A 19520-nucleotide genomic window follows, 5' to 3' on the forward strand; every position below is an offset into this window, starting at 1 on the left:
CACGTAATTCTCTAGGAAAGGGTGGACAGGACTTGGTCCCCGATTCCCTCAAGGCTGCAAACAGGGGCAGCTGATTTACACGGGGGAGGAGATTGTGACCAGGGGAAGGGCCGCGGGATAGCGCGTTGGGCTAATTATTATACAAACACTACTTTCTCCATCTGAGAGAACCGAAGCCCAGAGTAACGTCCTTCGAAAGCCACCAAAGAAGCCGGGAGAGGCCCTCACGTGCGCACTGAGCAGATTTGGTTTCACAGCTTTGGGATTGGTATTTGGCGAATTGGGTCCTAGGAGTGGCTTCTGATCACCATGACGCTCCGTTCCGCTTTTATTCTTTTGACTCCGTGAGTTTCAGCCGTCTCCGTCTCCCCAGCCTCAAACAAACCACTCGGATTCGACTGTGTCTTCCTGGAGCTTTGGGGAAAAATATTTTTAAATTCTCGCGGCTGAAATACTGCATGGTAGTTACGAGCAGGGGCCGTGGAGACAGATGGCCCGGGTAAAACCCTCAGCTCGGCTACTCTTTGCCCTGCGACCCTGGGCACGCAGAAAAATAAGAGCACTCACCTCGTAAGTGTGGTTCTGGATTTCCACGAATTAATCCGTGTAAAGCGCTTGGGAATATGCTCAACAGAGTCCGCGCTGTGTAGGTGTTTGCTAGCATTATTATTGCTCAGCTATGAGGGATTTTTGAAGGCAGAAGTCAGAAATTAGGTAAATCTACAGAAAGGTCCCTCCCCACCACCCTCACCCCTGCCCTGCCCCTGCCAGACCTCGTGTAGCATGTCAGGTTTAGTGGCATCGCCACCAACTGATGCTCCTCCCCCTCAATGCGACAGGTAGAGCGTGGCGGCTTTGCCTTCCTGGGCTGGTGGTATAAGCTTGGGGCCTTCGGGCCAGCGAGCACTTTCCGCGCAGCTTTGAACTCTAGGAATTGCGATGTTTTTCTACTTTGTAGTTTTGTCTTTTTCTCTTTTTTTAGGTTGTCGATAAGGAATTTCTGGCAAATAGAATATTAAGCCTCTCCCTCAGCTTTTTCTTGTCAGCAGAGTTATATATGTATTTGCTTATCTACTGATACTCTCTCTGACCATTTTATTAATTCCTCCTGTGCAGGGACAACATCTGTCATACTCATGCAACGAAACAAAGTTAAATATTATGTAACTTTTTTTATTATGGAAATTTTAAATACAAAAAGTAGGAAAAATGACATAACGAAGCTTTATATATCCATCACCCAACTGCAAGAATTAGCACTATTTTGCCAATCTCGTTTTTATATACATGTAACCTTTTTTCTCCTGTATTTTAAAGCAAAATCCAGGCATCATATCATTTTATCTATAAAGACTTCAATATGTAGGAGAAATAGGATTTTTAAGTACTGTATATGTACTGCTTATTTAGTGGGAATTTCTAATAAGAAAAATGGCTTCTTCTGATTTGTTTTATCTTATTTTGACCAGTATGTTAATTTTCTCAGGATAAACTTAAAGGACCAGGTGAAATACTTTATTGCACAAAATTAGTAGAGCAGAATTTTGCTTATATTCAGCAAGAATATTTTCCTTCTAAGGACCAATGTTAAGTGCTGTTCTTATCCCTATTCGAAATTAATCAGCAATATTGTTCAAGAACAGAGTCACCTAAATATTCATATTCATGACAATGTGTGGTATTTTCCTCATTTCTCTCCTTTACTTGAATGCCTTGTCAGAGGTTGTCAGAGCTGGAAGAAACATTAGGGGTTACTCAATTCGGCTTCCCAAGTGGGGGTTGATGTTAGTGATGTGCCTTAAAAAGAGCCACAACTAGGATCCTACATTGTGGTTCCTGCATGGAGGAGGTTACCCAACCCACGGGCCATTCCTAGTGGTGGTGGCAGCCAGGCTGAGTCAAACTTGCGCTACGACACAAGCGACTTCCTTTCTCTCGCGGTACTGACCAAAGCTAGAGGAGCCCCATCAGGGAGCTTGCGCTTCTCTACTTTTTTTAAAAAAAGCGTTCCCACCTGTTGCTGATTTATCATAGACTGATCAATATGAAGTCCTAGAGCAAGTAACAAAAGAGAAAGGAAGGCGTCTCCTGGCTCTCGGGCATATTATAAACACAAATGAAAAGGAATCGCAGAGCCAGGTTTCTAGCACCTCTCCAGAAAACAAGAACCCCAGAAGTTTAGATCGGGAGGCGGGGAAATCGAACCCTCAAATGCAAAATACAAAGGTGAAAGGAAGGGCCGAGTGAAGGTCGGAGAGTGTGTGTTTAGGGGCACGTAGGGAGGCGGCCTGGAGCAGGGTCAGCAAGACAGGATTGACTCACTTCTAACAAGGTGTGCCAGGCACTGGTTCAACCTGTTAGCTGGTATTTGCCAAGTAATTTCACCACTCTAAGTGTCGTCCGTCATTTTCGTTGTGGTTGTGAAATGTACATTAATTAAGACACCTGACTCTGTAAGGATTAAGCCTCGAAAAAACGATTCGATTATGTTGCCAGAAAAACGTCTGGGAGCACTACACGAAGGAAGATATCCAAGAAACCAGGTTCCTATCTGACGAGGTGGCCGAGTGGTTAAGGCGATGGACTGCTAATCCATTGTGCTCTGCACGCGTGGGTTCGAATCCCATCCTCGTCGGCCACTCTCTTGTTCCAAGAGTCCCGAATGCTGCGTAAGCACTTTATTTAGTGAGTTAATTCCTTACTCATCAGACATTTGAGCAATTCCCTTTAATGTTTCCTGTTTTCTCCTTCCTCAGTAGAACTTACAGTGGCTGTGAATTTAATTCGTTAGTTTATTTGATTTATGTTTCATTCCCACACCAAATTTTCATTCCCTCACAAGTTTTGCTTAACAGAATTCCCCATTGAGGAAAAAATTGAAAATTCATTTGAAGGCCATAGATAAAATTTTTAAAAATTGATAAAATCATATAGAGTCATATACACAAAATTACGCATACTGAATTTTATGGGTTATAAGGCATTTGCAGGCTAATTTTATCTCTACGGCAATTTTCATCTGTTATCTTAATGCTACCTTTAAAAGCAACCCTTGTTGTCTAATTAGGCCTGTCTTTGACAAGGAGGAGAGAGTGTGTCTTTAGGGAGAGATATGATGGAACTTAAAAGGCCACTCCAAAGCTGGGCATGGTGGCTCATGCCTGTAACCCTAGCACTCTGGGAGGCCAAGGCAGGAGGATTGCTTGAGGCCAGGATGTTTGAGACCAGCAAGAGTGAGACCCCATTTCTACAAAAAAGAAAAAGAAAGAATAAAAAAAAGAAAAAGAAAAATTACCCACCCCCGTAGTTCCAGCTACTCAGGAGGATCTCTTGATCCCTCGAGCCCAGGAGTTTGAGGAGTTTGAGGTTGCAGTGAGCTGTGATGATGCCACTGCACTCTAGCAAGCAAACAGAGTGAGACCCTGTCTCAAGAAAAAGAAAAAAGAAAAAAAAAGGAAGTACATTCCATAGAACATATTCAGTTTGGGCTAAGGATAATGATTTCTTCCTGGAAAAGGCAAAGAAGAATGTCTTTATTGTGCAGTTTCTATCTGTGATTCCCATCTTGCATTTATTTTATTATTTCTACTTTTTGATAACTACTGCATTCATGTGATTCAAAAAGTACAAAAAGCCCTATAGCAAAGTTTTGTCACCAATTACCCTTCCTACCAGTAGGGCACTGTTATTACCTCTGATATATCCTTCTAGAAACAAAGTATACATATATAAGAATATTAAGCTCCCCAAGATAAATTAAGTGAAAAAGAGCACGGTGCATGCAAGACAATATGTATAGAAGCTACTTGTAAAAAGAGGTAAATATATCTATATCTGAATATATATGTAACTTTGTATATACCATTATACATGTGTATGTCTATATTTGTAACATAAATATCTAGAAGTAGATACACTGTGTCCTAGGGCATGTTCATTTGTAAGATACTGCCACATTTCTTCCATAGAACTTGTGTTGATTTACACTTCTAACCAACAAAGTGGAAAAGAGATCAGACCTTATAAGAGGAGTTATTATTTCAACTAGCATTGTCACAGATCATCTAAATGAAAGCACAAGCACCCATGATGAGAAGGCAATGATTGGGTATCATGGGTTCTCATAAACATGATAGCTTTGGTTTATTACACGTTTTTCTGGGTACCCACTGGCAGTTTTATAAAGTGGGCTGAATAAATATTCAAGATTTAATACATTTTTAGGGATTAGTGATATTGAGCCTTGTGTGGTTTAAGGGTAGAATTCATTTGATTTTTTATGTGAATGAGAATGAAAAATGTCTAAATCAGAGGTCTGAAATCAGATCACTAGATTCAAGCATTAGCTCTTATACATCAGATGAGTTTACTCTAGTTTCGTGCTTCTCAAAAGTGTGGTCCCAGGAGCAATGGCGTCATTATCATATGGAAATTTATTAGAAATACAAACTCTAGGGCTAGGGCCCAATACTTTGTGCTTTAACAAGCTCACCACGTGACCCTGATTCATGCTAAAGTTTGAAACTACTGCTCTAGTTTTGCTTTGTTTTGTCTTCCCCACTCCCTTCTAACCCATGGTTAATCTAGATTTTTGCCAGTTTGGTAAAACCTTCTCTCCACCGGAACCCACCCTTTTCCCATCATTCCAACATCAACCAGAGTCAGTCCTGAACATTCCAGGACATGCCAGAAACAATCGCTTTAACCTCTGTTCTGCCTGTGTCCGCAGAGCGGTAATGTGATATTAAAGACACCAGCCAAAGACCAGGAAGAACAAATCTGTAGTGTAACAACATCAGATTTATTGAAAGGGTGAAATAACAGGATACTCTACAGTACATGGGACATGCAGATCAACAAGAGGGAGAAAAGAAGCGTCTTTTTTTTTTTATATGGTTTGGGTTCCAGTTGAAGGATTCTGAGGAGGCTGTAGAGGAAGTTGTCATTGGGTCCGGATTGGTTGCTGTTTCGGAGGCGGGATTAGGAGTAGTGGGAATTACCCAGGGATTGGGCACTGTCCAGAGGAGAGGGTATCCCCACTAATAGATAGGTGTAGTGAAGCGAGTCCGAGGACTGATAAGAAGGCAGTAGTCACTGAAAAGGGAGGGCCATTGTGACATTTTAGAGCCTCTGCGTTGTCTTGCGGAAAACAGTTTCTCCCCGTGTTTCCTGTTAATTTTGCAGATCGCAAAGTAGTGGGTTTTGTTTTTGTTTCTGTTTTCTTTTTCAGTTGGAGCAGATTTCCTTTCTTTCCGTCTAGACAGGTTTTTACTTTTTCAGTGAACATTTCCTGTTCGGGTCGGGAACTATTCTCTGACTCAGAGAGTCGGGGGAGTTACTCCGGACACACGCCCCGCAGCGAAGAAATCGCTCCCGCAGCCCGAGGTCCGCGGTAGGATTGCCAGATAAGATACAGAACGCTCAGTTAAATTTAATTTTAGATTTAAAAAAAGGAACATAATTTCATGTACAAATCTAGCAACCCTAGTTCCGCGCGTTCGTGAGCGGGCTTCAGGGCAAAGCGGACCGCGGGGAGAGCTACCTTGCTCCGAAGACTCTGAAGCCAGCAGATGAAGCCAGTCTCCCTCTCAGAAAAGGTTACTATTCTGCCCTTTCCATCTGGCTCCCGAGAAATTTGTAAACTTCCTAAGGGCAACGTCTGCTTCTGAGTTCTCCATGGCTCAGCCTCATTTGAGTCACAGAAAAGAGGTATTAAATTGCAACATGAGAACTTCTTCCTCTCGAAGTATAACTCTCTTACTCCTTGGAGCTAAATGTATTTTTAAGCTGGAAAGGAGTTTTACTTAGAAAAGTGGAGAAACGGACAGTTACTGGAAAGGTAAAAGCAAAACTAGACCTCCAGATTCGATCTGGACTTGAATTCATATCTCCAGATTCAAAGTCACTGATACAAATCCTTACCCAACACAGCAGTTGCCCTTGCAATGCCTGGTGTGGTGAAATGAACTGTTTCTGAAGAATTTCTGGAGAAAACAATTCTTATGCTGTCTGTTACCAAACTGTACTGTGGCATCAGTTCACGAGGCTAAGATGCAGGTTTGTGCCAAAACAAGGAAAACTGGAGCGCTGGGACCTGTTGGAGAAGAGGCAGTAGACCAAATGAACTGGGAGTCAGCTGTAAAGTCGCTGCCACACGCTTCTAGTGGGAGAGCAAACTGGGGCATCCTTTATCACACTGTCAAAGTAAATATCAGATTTGAAAAATAGACTTAGTGAAGATGGTGACACGAACCTACAATCCCAGCTACTCCGGAACCTCAGGCGGGAGGATCACTTGAGCCCAGGAGTTGGAAGCTGCAGTGAACTAAGACCCAAGATCTTGCCACTGCACTCCACCTTGGGCGACAGAGCAAGATCTCCTCTCTAAACAAACAAACAACCAAACAAACAAACAAACAAAACCTCACTGCCAAGGTGGTTCAGTGAAACCTCTAAAGGAGAAAGGAATCTTTTCCTTTTCAACAAATGATGGTATAACAATTAGACAGCAGCCACATGCAAAAAAAGGATGAATCTTCATCCTTACCTCACACTATATACAAAAATTAATTCACAATGGCTAATAAATAAATAAATCCCAAAACTAAAACCTAAAAATTTTAAATTTCTAAAAGAAAATTCAAAGAAAATCCTTATGACTTTGAGTTAGGCAAGGATTTTAAAAATAGGGCACAAAAACATAAACCATAAAAGAAAAATTGATGTATGTGACTTTATCAAAATGTAAAAATTTTGTTCTTTGAAAAGCACCACTAATATAAATGAAGGAACAAGCTTTAGATTCAGAGAAAATAAATGTAAAGATCTCTTACAACTCAGCAATAGGAAAACAATCCCATCCTACCCATAAAAATGGGGGAAAGATTTGAATTTACACTTCAACAAAGATGATAGGCAGACAGCAAATAAACACATAAAAAATCTCAGTATCATTAGCCATCAGGAAATTTTAAATTAAAACCACAATAAAATACCACTACACACCTATTAGAATGGCAAAACATAAAAATTTAAAACCTGGTAATAAAAGTGTTGATGAGGACGTGGAGCAATTGGAACTCTCAGACATTGTCAGTGGGAATGCAAAACTGATACAGCCACTTGGAAAAGCAGTTTGGAGGTTTCTTATAAAGTTAAATATATATTTACTCTATGACCTGAAAATCCTCCTCCTAGATATTTACTCAAGAAAAATGAAAATATGTCTGCTTGTACATGAATGTTTACAGCAGCTTTATAATTGCCAAAAACTTGAAACGACCTAAATGGCTATCACCTGATGGATGGATAAACAAATTGTAGTACATCCATGCAGTGGAATATTACTCAGCAATATCAAGAACAAACCACAGATACAACAACATAAGTGAACCTCAAAGGCAGCATGCCAAGTGAAAGAAACTAGAAACCACACTCAAATGCTTATCCTATATGAGTCTATCCTAGAAAAGTAAAGTAAAAAATCATATTAGAGATTGTCAGGTGCTAGGCTTACAGGGAAAGGTTGACTATAAAGAAGCAAGAAGGAATATTGGAAGGGTGCTGGAAATGTATATTCTGTTTGTAGTGGTCTTTATATGACTATATGTGTTGGTCAAAAGTCATCAGACTGTACCTATAAAAAGGTAAATTTTACTGTATGCAAATTTACTTCAATATACCTGACTTTTTAAAAAGTGAATATCATCACTCAGCTATAGCACCTCTAAAACTCTATTCTACAGAAATTCTTGCATAAGTTCAACAAGATATGCACAAGAACATAAAAGAATGTTCAAGGTAGCAGTGTTTGAAATAGAGGGCTAATATTAGATTGGTTAAACAAATTATGATGCAACAACTTAATTGTACTACCACTTAAGAATAAACTAGACAGAGAGTCACTGACATAAAAATTATGCTTCAGGACAACAATGTATAGCAGTTTCCATTTTTATAAATATAAATCTGGAAGTACACATACAATTATATTTGCATTTTAAAGTAGTTGAGGAATACGTGCCACACTGTTGTTGCAGATTTATGTATGTATGTACGTACGTATCTATTTATGACAGAGTCTCTGTTGCCCCGGATACAGTGCAGTGGTGTCATCATAGCTCACAGCAACCTCAAACTCCTGGGCTCAAGCGATCCCCCTGCTTCAGCCTCCCGAGTAGCTGCGACTACAGGCGCGCACCCACCACGCCCAGGTAATTTTTCTGTTTTTGTAGAGACCCTGGTCTCATTCTTGTTCAGGCTGGTCTCAAACTCCTGGCCTCGAGCAATCCTCCCGCCTCGGACTCCCAGAGTGCTAGGATTACAGGCGTGAGCCACCGCGCCCGGCCCCCATTTTTTAAAAAATTGAATTAGGATGCAAGAACTTTTCGATTATTACTGAATTTCCTTTTGCAATGTCTGAAGGGAGTGGTAAGTGGAGAACCATATCAACTTTTATCATTTAAAAAGATCTGTATAAAACAATTAGTGGTCACTTATATAGGACTCAGGTTTCAAATTGATATTCCGTGCTGACCTCCTACAGCGCTGAACTAGGCGGTGACGGTGACGGTAGTGGGAAGACTATGAAAGAAATAAAAGGTAGACTTCTCAACTGCAAGGGATTTGTCGTCCTTTCTGGCTAGCGGAAATGGGAGGGGACGCTATAAAGCACAAGGGGGAGTGTTACTAGTGGCTGGGCAAAGGAATGGGGAGTCCCCATCTTGGTTTTTGAGGCAAAGCATGAAGCTTGGGTTTATTTAAGGCCCTTGGAAGGCTGGGCTGAGGAAAACAACTAAACGTACATCATGGAACCTCCATTAACACATAAGATACTTTCTTACTGTTATAATAAAATGAAGATTCTGTTGAAACAAAACAAAACATAGTTCAAGCTATGCAGTATGATCATTCTGGTTGGCATAACAAAATTGGTGAATGACTAACAGTACTTATTATGCTGTTTTGTAATAAAGCTTATTTAATTGGTTTTGGATTGATTTTGTATTATTGCAAAAATCAAGACAGTTCTTTCATAGCAAAAAATACGAAGGGAGGCGGGAAGACGGAAGGGAGGAAGGAAGGTAGCGAGGAAGACGTCTATTTATAAAGGATATATAGGGGCCTGGACAAATAAATTGTGGTACATGTGCTTTATAGGCTGTTATGCAACCACTTAGACTAACATGACCGGTAACGATGTCTAAGATACATGAAATGAAAACGTTAAAATAAGTGGGAGAGATAAAGCTAAACGTAAAATAGCTTAATGCAGTGTGTGTATCTGAGAGAGAGAGAGAGAGAGAGAGAGAGAGAGATCTCAGAATGATAAATACGAATTCCAAGCTAACGGTGATAGTGGCTGCTTCAGGGTGTGGAATATAGAGAGATAGTGGGGTTTCACATTTTACTTTATTAATTTTGGCATCGTCTGAGGTTTTCCTTTTTAACCATGAATAATGTATTAATTTTAAAAATGTTTTTAAAATCAGCATTTTCAATAGTTAACGGTCCATGCTTCATCAATGTTTTCCGTTTAAAACCTGCGTGTGGCCGACCCCCACCACGTTATTCTGTGATTCGCTGCTTAAAAAGAACCGGATGCCAGGGTACTGGGGGGCGAGCCCCAGGTGAGGGGGCGCAGGACAGGACACCGAGACACGGAATCCTAGACCGGCCCGGAAGTGCCTCTGCGCTGTCCGCCCGCGGAGGGGCTGGCATCTCTCCGCCCCGCCATTGTTCCCGCCGCGCGCTCCTTGCACCGTTGGGGCGGTAGTCCCCTGTCCCTCCTCGTCTGTTCCAGGTCTCGTGAGTCGGCCCCTGAGACCCAGGGTGGCGGTGGGGAGGATGAGGTTGAGAAAAGAGTGTGGGAAGTGAACCTTAGGGGCAAGGAGGTGCGAGCAAGGGCAGGGGTTCGTGGTCTGTGCGGGGACATTGCAAGGGAGAGGGCTGTGAGAGGACTTCGAGGCTAAAGGGCCACCACGGTAATAACAAGAGTATTAGGACGCTGGGAAGGAAACCCCCGCGAGAGGAAGTTAAGCACAAATAAGAAGAGACTTTGCAGCCTTCGTCATGGAGAGCCCACATATTCTTCTCACCTTAGATTCTAAAAGCAAATTAAGCGGCATTGAATGGTTTTCAAGTGCAGAATGTGACAGTTCCCGATTCCCTTTCCTTTAGTTGCTTGATTCTCAAACCTTACAATGCATACAGATCACTGAGGAGCCTGTTAAAGATGCATATTTTGGGCTTCCTATCTGTCCCTTCCCACCCCTCACCCCCGGATTCACATTCCCTGAAGGTCTACCACAGGGCCCGGAATTCAAGCTGGAATTCAGCTGCTGGGCTGTCCTCCCTGACATTTTGGAGACACACAGGCCTCCTGGGTCTCAAGCACTGCCTGAGTCTGTGCAGAAAACGTCTCCCTTGGTCTTCTTTGGATTCTTAGAATTGTCCTCACAAAGAATTTGACTCTGGGCAAATTAACTTTCCCTTGTCTCCATTTCTTACCGATTGAAATAATAATGATTGTAATAAAATCTCAGAAGGTAACTGTGAGGATTAAATATGGTTTTGTATCTGAAAGCGTATTGGAGACAGTTGTGCAGTGTTTACTATTACTCTTAGGAAGTACAGAGCAAAGAATCCACCTAAGCTTTCCTATCTGTAAATTTAGTGAAAATAGTACCAACCTTAAATGTTTTTTTTTTAAGATTACTTTAAGAAAACTCAACGACTTGCATAAATGTTGGTTCATTCATTTAGTTGACAGGAACGTATTTCCATTTATTCTTTCTCTAATTTGATTTTTATTCAGTAAGTCCGAATTTTTTAGCCAGACTTTCCGAGTCATCTTTGTGGTCTCTAATTCATGGGCTGTTTCCTCTATGAGCTCTTAAGGAATTACTGCTATTTCTTCTCACATAGAGAAACTGGGATTGAAAGAAGATAAAAAATTGACACAAGGTCATACAATTCGTAAATGTTAGCGCCAGAATAAAACCCAGGTCTGGGTTTTATTGAAAACGTATGCACTTTGCACATGATGAGCATATATTTTTCCATTATTTCCATCCTTTGGTCACCAAGTCACTTTACTTTCAGTGAAGAGCTTTAGGGTATATGATAGTTTCTTACATTATCAGTTTGTGTCATCGGCTATTACCATTTTTCTTTATAAATAATTATTTTTACTGCTTAGGGAGGAGCCTCGAAGTGTGTATCTTGAAACATAGCCCCAACTAGAGGGTACCTTTAAAGCTATTCAAGGTCAAGATGAATGTAGACTTCAAGGAGGTTTTATCCCTGGATGTTCACGTTCCCGAAGTATGGGAAGAGTGTCTGACAATGAAAGTGGAGGCAGAAAGTCACCTTCAAAAGCAGGAATACAGACTAAAACGCAATAATCCACTGGCAAGGGAAATCTTCCGAAGGCACTTTCGGCAACTCTGCTACCAGGAGACCCCTGGACCAAGAGAGGCTCTTACCCGACTCCAGGAACTTTGCTACCAGTGGTTGAGGCCACATGTGAGCACAAAGGAGCAGATTTTGGATCTGCTGATACTGGAGCAGTTCCTGTCCATCCTGCCCAAGGAGCTCCAGGGCTGGGTGAGGGAACATTGTCCAGAGAGTGGGGAACAAGCTGTGATTTTGCTGGAGGATCTGGAGAGAGAGCTCGATGAACCACAACATGAGGTAGGAAGCGAGATTTGTTAAGGAAAGATGTATATGGGTACACCAAAGACCCTTGTTTCCTCTGCTTTGTATCCCCTTGATGTTGTAATAAAATACCCTCCTTGCTTCCTTCTTTCTGGGAATTGTTTCTTCAGACAGTTAATTTTTCAGAAGTCAAATCTTGTCTCTTTGTCCCCAGATGGTAGCTCACAGACACAGACAAGAAGTCCTCTCTAAAGACATAGTGCCACTAGGAGAACAGACATCACTGAGCCTTCAGTCCCAGCCTAAGGAACCCCAGCTCACATGTGACCCTGCTCAGGAAGCCCATCCTACTGGAGAGACAGGTGAGGGACAGGTTTTATATGATGTTGAACACATCTCACCTAGTCAAGCAAAAACAAACAAAAAACCCAGAGCTGGAGCAACAGGGGAGCCAAAGACTCCTTACCAGATAGCAGCAATGCTCAGTGCTTTTGAGTGCCTAGTGTGCCCATTTTTGTCCCCTCCCCCTGCACGCACTATTCCCTTGAATACCATCCTGGAAGCCCTCAGGACTTCCGGCACATAGTACATTATAAAGGCTTTCAGGAATCACTGTGGAGAGTACAGTTTTAGAGAATGGGCTTCAAGGTTTAATAGGTTCAGATCATGGCCTCACCTTGTGGAAGCTGCTTATATTGGGCAGGTTACTTAACCCTTGACCTCAGTTCCCTCATCTACAGAAAGGGGTTGATAATAGTATTGTCTTTGTCTACTTGAGCTATCATAACAGAATATTACAGACTGGGTGGCTTTAAGAACAGAAATTTATTTTCTCACATTTCTGAAGTCTAGAAGTCCAAGATTAAGGTGCCATCATGTTTGGTTTTGGGTGAGGCCTCTATTCCTGTCTTGTAGACAGCCATCGTCTTCCTCTGTCCTCACATGGCCTTTCCTCTGTGTGTGTACAGAGAGAGAGAGCATTCTAGTGTCTGTTCCTCTTTTTATAAGGACACTAGTCCTATCAGATTGGGACTTCACCATATGACTTCATTTAACCTTTATTACCTCCCTAAAGGCCCTATCTCCAAATATTTTCACATTGAGGGTGAAACATATAAACTGTGTTCCCTCAACATATAATTCTGAGGGAACACAATTTAGTCCATAACAAGTATGTAACTCAAAACTTGTGAGGATCAAATACAATTTATGAAGAAAAAGCACTTGGCATGCATTATGATTAAGACGTGGGAGCTGTTCGTGTCACAAATCATGCCAGTTTGGGTTTATACTTATAGCAGAAAGATACGAGATATGCTTAGTAGGTAGCAGATTATATGGGAGAATCCAGTGGAGTCAGATCTTGCCATTTCCTTGTTTGTAATCTTAGTTGGCAGTGGCCACCCTTGTGGATATAGTACTGGGCACTTCGGGCTGAGTCAACTGACTTCCCATTCTAGCTGTCCCTGCAAGAATTGGCTCCAGCTCCTAATTTCCCATACATAACCTCACGGCTTCTTACTGCCTTTTTGTTAACCTTCTGACAGTCTACAACAGGGTTCTGCTCTGCTGTTTTCAATTTCACATCACCCCCCATATGTGTCAAAGCCACAACTTCCCTTGCCTCTCTGCCTCTAGCCTCTATGTCATCTGTCCTAGCAATCATATAGTTATCGTGGATTTCTCTTACATGGAACACATCTCATGATTTAAATTAAAGTGTATGTGTTGAGTAAATTCCATGCACACAGTAGACCTTCCTCTGGTTCCATGACCTCATCAGATTCAAATTCCTTCTGGTTTTATTTTCGTCCTTTATGAGCATCTTTCCAGTCAGTTCCATTGTTTCTTCTTTCTCTTCCTATGAACTTGGCCTTTTTATTCTCTAGCAATTTTCTCCTTTCTTCTATCTTCCAAACTGCATCTAGAATTCTGTTGAGAACCCCCTTTTCCAGGAGGCACATCCAAGTTCATCCACCTATCCACCCATCCATCCATCTATTCATTCATTCATTCAACAGATATTTATTAAGCATCTACTGAGGCCACAGGTGAGTACCCAGCGGGCACTAAGAGATTGGAGAGTTTTCCCTATAGGATATCAGTGTAGGTGTGTGTTAGAAATTCAGGAAAAGCCACTGTAATAAAGCAACATAGTAAGTGTTTGAGATTATAAGGACCAAATTCAAGTTCCAGCTTTTTAGCCAAGCAATATTTAAAGTTACTTTGTATCGTTGAGTTTGAGTTTCTTTTTAAGTTCATACTAATTGTAAAAAATCTAAATAATACAAAAGTTTATATAGTGAAAAATGAAAGTTCTCCAAATCCTACTTCCTAGCCGTAACTACTCTAATCAATGTGCTGTGTCTTTTCCAGACTTTTTTCTATATAGTCTTTATATATATACACACATACCTATTTTTCCCCCACAGTTCTCTAAAGAGGTGAGATAATAACATCAAGGGATTTGTGGTGAGTCAGTTTGATGATATATATAAAAGTACTTTATAGGTCATGAAGGTTGCATAAATAGTAATTATTAAAAAGTGGAAGCTGGATATGGTGACTCACATCTGTAATCCCAGCACTTTGGGAGGCCAAGGTGGGAGGATGTTTGAGGCCAAGAGTTTGAGACCAGCCTGGACAACATAGTGAGACTCTGTCCCTACAAAAAAATTTAAAAATTAGGTAGGCATGGTGGTACACATCTGTAGTCCTAGCTACTTGGGAGGCTGAGGTGGGAGGATAGCTTGAACTCAGGAGTTGGAGGTTACAGGAAGCTATGATCATGCTGCTGCACTCTAGCCTGGGTGACAGAGCAAACTTCTGTCTCAAAAAAAAAAAAGTGGGAAATGTTTTAGTTTTTATATTCTACTCAGTTCCCATATATAGTTTACATTTAACATGAAGTTTGGGCATAAGGGCAGTACTGATCCCCATTTGACCCATCTCTTCTCTGTAGACAAATTTCTGTTTTGCAAACCAGTTGTTATCCCCCGCTAAAAGGAGTCAAACCATGGCCTAACAATAGAGGAGTCCTAAGAGGTACCTATTCTGGTGTGTGAGGGACAATACAGTTAGATGTGGGAGAAAGAGACTGCTGTTTGGTCAAAAGAGGAGGTCAGGATCTGGGTTTTTTGGGCTTTTTGTAGGTTGCAAGGTGGAGTCACACCTGGGGAACATGAGACATACTAACGATACCACAGCAGCTGCTCTCTAGTGTTTAGAAAATTAGGGTCTATTTCTCTCCATTTTTACCTTTGACTTCCCCCAGCAGAGTGATGTGGTTGGCTGGATACTCTCCAGTATAAACCAATACTATAGGTCAGTTTTTGCCTCAGGTGCCAGTCCCTGGGTCAATCAGTTGAGGCCATGGCAGTAGAATTGGCCTTTTATTCAATCTATTCCCTTTTATTTATTCATTCATTCAACAAATATTTTTTGAGTAACTACTATGTGCCAGGCATGATTCTCAGGGAATAAAACAGAAAGATCTTGTTCTCATGGAGACTAGATTGTAGCAAGAGGGAGACAATAATAAACATAAAAATAAGAAGATGATATAGTATGTTAAAAGGTGATGAGTGCTATGGAATAAAGCAAAAATAGAACAGGATAAAGGAGATTAAGAGTGCTATGGATAAGGCAAACAGATTGTGGTATTAAAGAGAAGAATTAAAATAGACCTTATTGAGAAGGTGAGAGTTAAGGAAAAACTTGAAGGAAGTGAGAGAGTGAGCTATGTTATTATTTGAGGTCAGAGCTTTCCAGGAAAAGAGAAGTTCTAGAGCAAAGGCCTTGTTGTAGGAATGCACCTTGGATAGTTGTGGATTTGAAAGTCATAGTACAGTAGTCCCCACTTTATCTGCAGTAGATACGTTCTCAGAACACCAGTGGATGCCTGAAACCTAGGATAATACCAAACCGTATATACTGTGTTTTTTCTTATACATACATACTTATGATAAAATTGAATTTATAAATTAGGCATAGTAAGAGATTAATAACAATAATAAAGTTGAACAATTATAACAATATGCCAACATCACTGGTCTTGTGCTTCAGGCCATTATTAAGTAAGATAAGAGGTACTTGAAGACAAGCACTGTGATACCATGACAGTCGATCTGATAACTGGTATGGCTGCTAAGTAACTAACGGGCAGGCAGCATATACAGTATAGATATGCTGGACAAAAGGGAGGATTCACATTTTGGGTGGGATGGAGCTGGATGGCACAAGATTTTATCACACTACTCAGAGCGGTGCACAATTTAAAACTGAGGAATTATTTATTTCTGGAATCATCCACTTAATTTTTTTTTCTATTTCAAAATATTAAGGGGGTACAAGTGTTTTTGTTACGTGGATGAATTGTATAATGAAGTCAGGGCTTTTAGTCTGCCCATCACCAGAGTAGTGTACATTGTACCCAATAGGTAAGTTTTTAGTCTCTCACCCCCTTCCCCCCTCCCCCTTCTTAGTCCAATGTCCTTTACCCTGCTATATGACCTTGTATACCCATCGTTTAGCTCCCACTTACTAGTGAGAACATGTGGTGTTTGGCTTTCCATTCCTGAGACACTTCACTTAGGATAGTGTTCTCTAGTTCCATTCAAGTTGCTACAAAAGACATTATTTCATTCCTTTTTAACTTTTTTATCATTTAATATTTTGGATGATGGTTGACTGTGGGTAACTGAAACTGTAGAAAACCACAGATAAGGGGAAACTACTGTATTGCCTGAAGCACCTAAAAGAGTAGAAGCTTAATACTTGTTTCAGAAATGAATGAATGAATAAATATGTGAAGTAACTTTTTGGAAAGGGTTACTTTGAGGCTCCTCACCTCAAAAGAGAGACAGTTCTGAGGGTAAACTCCAGAGAAGGCATCCTGATCTTTTACCCTTTCCTCCCTATGAAGAAGTATAAAAAATTCTCCCAGCCCAAGTCTGCATAGGGACAGACTGAGCTATATTTTGTCAAAGAGGGCAAACTTCCCTCATTACTTAGGGAAGGTGTTACCGCACTAGCCCTTTTGTTTCTAACCCCCTTCCTATTCTATGATAAATTTTTGTAGACACAGTCACCTTCCCATAGGCCCAAGGAACAAGTGACATTCACCTAGTCTTTTTTTGTTTCAGATGAAATGACCAAGACTGAGGACAGACAGTTGGTGCTAAGGAAAGACTGTCCTAAGATAGTAGAACCACATGGGAAAATATTTCATGAACAGACCTGGGAGATATCACACCAGGATCCCCAACATGGAGAAGTTGGTGAATGTAAGGGTCTGATAGAGAGACAGTGGGGAAACCCCTTAGGAGAGGGGCAACACAGATGTGGTGAATGTGGGAAGATCTTTGCTCAGAGCTCAGGTCTCATTCGACATCAAAGAATTCACACAGGAGAAAGACCCTATGAATGTAATGAGTGTGGGAAAACCTTCAGTCGGAGTTCTGGTCTTTTTAATCACCGAGGAATTCACCACATACAGAAACGGTACCACTGTAAGGAGTGTGGAAAGGCCTTCAGTCAGAGTGCAGGTCTTATCCAGCATCAGAGAATCCACAAGGGAGAAAAGCCCTATCAATGCAGCCAGTGCAATAAGAGCTATAGTCGGCATTCATTTCTTATTGAGCATCAGAGAAGCCACACAGGGGAGCGACCTCACCAGTGCATTAAATGTGGGAAAAGCTTTAATCGCCACTGCAACCTCATCCGCCATCAGAAGATCCATACAGTGACTGAGCTAGTCTAGTCTTTGCTATACCAAGTTTTCCAAATCACTGGCCAGGTCATGTTGGGTAGGGTAAGGCTAGAAAATGTCTCTTTCTTCCTGTCTCCATTAAACGTGTTTGAAACAATTACTGACTATGGTCCAGGGACTTCCTAAGAGAAAAGTTTGGGTTTTTGAAGCTGCTGCATTCCCTTTTGTTTGTTTACCCCTTTCCTATTCTTATGAGCCCTGTCCCTCATATTTATTCTCTTTGAGATGGCTGCTAAGCCCTCCTAATAATGTAATAAATGGTGCTGCTAGAACCAACATGCCTGAAAGATCTGAGTTTTAATTCCTAAAGATAACATAGAGCTCCACTGATGTCTTATAATAAATGAGTCTTTGGTGTTGCCTGTTAACCAGTGTCTACACTATAAACACCTTTTCTGCCTTATTGCTTCCCTCTGACACCTATGAGACTCTCCCTTGGAATAGCGACCAGCATTGGCTGGGTGCTTCATTGTTTGCTGAGTGTGTCCGTTACTTAACCACGATTGATCCTCCCCACAACTAGACAGGGAAGTGGTCATTATCATTACCCCATTTTACAAATGAGGAATCTAAGGCTTAGAAAATCCAAGCATCAGAGCCAAGGCTTAAACTCAGAACTTTTATTTTTAGTAAACTTTTTATTTTGGAATAATTTTAGACTTATAAAATACAAGTTGCAAAGGCAGAGTTCTTGTACACCCTTCACCCAGCTTCCCCTAATGTTAATGTCTAACATTACATCTCTTTAGTTAAACCCTTAGCTTTTGACCCCAAATCCCAATCTTTTTTCTTTCTTTCTTTTTTTTTTTTTTAAGACAGGGTCTTGCTCTGTTGTCCAGCTAGAGTATGGTGGTGTCATAGCTCACTGCAACTTCAAACTCCTGGGCTCAAGTGACCCTCCTGGGACTACAGGCTCCTGCCCTGCTAAGGTTTGCTGAAAAATCGCTGACATGAGGCAGATTGATTAGAGAAAAAGACATACAAATTTATTTCATTTAATGCGTATACATGAGAGCCTTCAGGATGAAAACTCCCCAGATTTTTTTTTAATGGAGAAAATTTGGTGCTAAGCACATACACCTCACAAGAAATACTAAAGGAAGTTCTTTGGGCTAAAGGCAAATGATCCCAGATAATAATTCAAATCCACATAAAAAACAAAGAACACTGGTAAAGGTAATTATATAATTATAAAAGTATAAATGCACATTTATTCTCCTTTTTTCTCTTAACTAGTTTAAGAAGAAGTTGTATAAAACAATATGTATATAAATGCATTGTTGGGCCAATAATATTAAATATGTAGAAATGCAACATATTTCCTAGTAACAATACAAAGGAAATGGGTGGGAACAAAGCTGTACTGGGCTAAAGACTTAACACCAGATGGTAACTCAAAGCCACAGAAACAAATGAAGAGAACCAGAAATAGTAAAAAAGAAAAACAAAAGTTTAATATCACAAACATTATAAATATGTATATTTTCTCTTTTTTTTCTTGTGTATCCACAGGGGATTGGTTCCAGAACTTCCTGTGGAGACCAAAATCTGCAGATGCATAAGTCCTTTACTTAAAATAGTGTATTTGCAATTAACTTACACAATCTTCCCATACTCAGTCAACCCTTCATACCTGTGGTTTTCACATCCATGAATTCAACCAATTGCAGATCAATAATATTAAAAAAAAAAGATGGATGGTTGCATCTGTGCTGAATATGTACAGGCTTTTTTCTTGTCATTATTCCCTAAGAAATATAGTATGACAACTACTTACATGGAATTTACATTGTATTAAATATTATAAGTAATTTAGAGATGATTTTAAAGTAGAGTCATGCACTGAGTAATGATGTTTCAGTCAACAAAGGGCTGCATATACAATAATGGTCCCATAAGACTATAATGGAGCTAAAATTCCTATTACACAATTACCATTGTGTTTTCTTACATTGTTCAAGACAGTAACATGATGTATAGGTTTGTAGCCTATGAGCAATAGGCTATACCATCTAGGTTTGTGTAAGTGTATTCTATGATGTTCACACAACTACAAAATTGCCTAACAATACATTTCTCAGTTGTTAAGCAA

The 19520-nt window shown here is 40.6% G+C and overlaps 1 protein-coding gene and 1 non-coding gene across 2 annotated transcripts; both read left to right on the forward strand.

Moving 5' to 3' along the window:
* Positions 1-2553: 2553 nt before the first annotated feature.
* TRNAS-GCU lies at positions 2554-2635 on the forward strand. The gene has a single exon. It is a non-coding gene; the product is annotated as a tRNA-Ser (tRNA).
* A 7097-nt stretch (positions 2636-9732) lies between these two features.
* Positions 9733-17689, forward strand: ZSCAN9 (zinc finger and SCAN domain containing 9). The gene is made up of 4 exons (XM_045552733.1): positions 9733-9802; positions 11201-11694; positions 11873-12020; positions 16803-17689. Exons 2-4 carry the CDS (start codon positions 11275-11277, stop codon positions 17417-17419), a joined length of 1185 nt encoding a protein of 394 aa, XP_045408689.1. The 5' UTR covers positions 9733-9802; positions 11201-11274; the 3' UTR covers positions 17420-17689.
* The last annotated feature ends 1831 nt before the right edge of the window (positions 17690-19520 follow it).

The sequence above is a fragment of the Lemur catta genome, chromosome 5 (genome assembly GCF_020740605.2).
Source record: "Lemur catta isolate mLemCat1 chromosome 5, mLemCat1.pri, whole genome shotgun sequence".
NCBI classification, from domain to species: Eukaryota; Metazoa; Chordata; class Mammalia; order Primates; family Lemuridae; genus Lemur; species Lemur catta.

What these genes read in the sequence shown, in the direction of transcription:
- ZSCAN9 (XM_045552733.1), top strand. Translation starts at nt 11,275, where the DNA reads ATGAATGTAGACTTCAAGGAGGTTTTATCCCTGGATGTTCACGTTCCC. An exon ending in TCGATGAACCACAACATGAG is followed by an intron (nt 11,695 to 11,872) that starts GTAGGAAGCGAG and finishes CTTTGTCCCCAG; the next exon opens with ATGGTAGCTCACAGACACAG. An exon ending in CCATCCTACTGGAGAGACAG is followed by an intron (nt 12,021 to 16,802) that starts GTGAGGGACAGG and finishes TTTTTGTTTCAG; the next exon opens with ATGAAATGACCAAGACTGAG.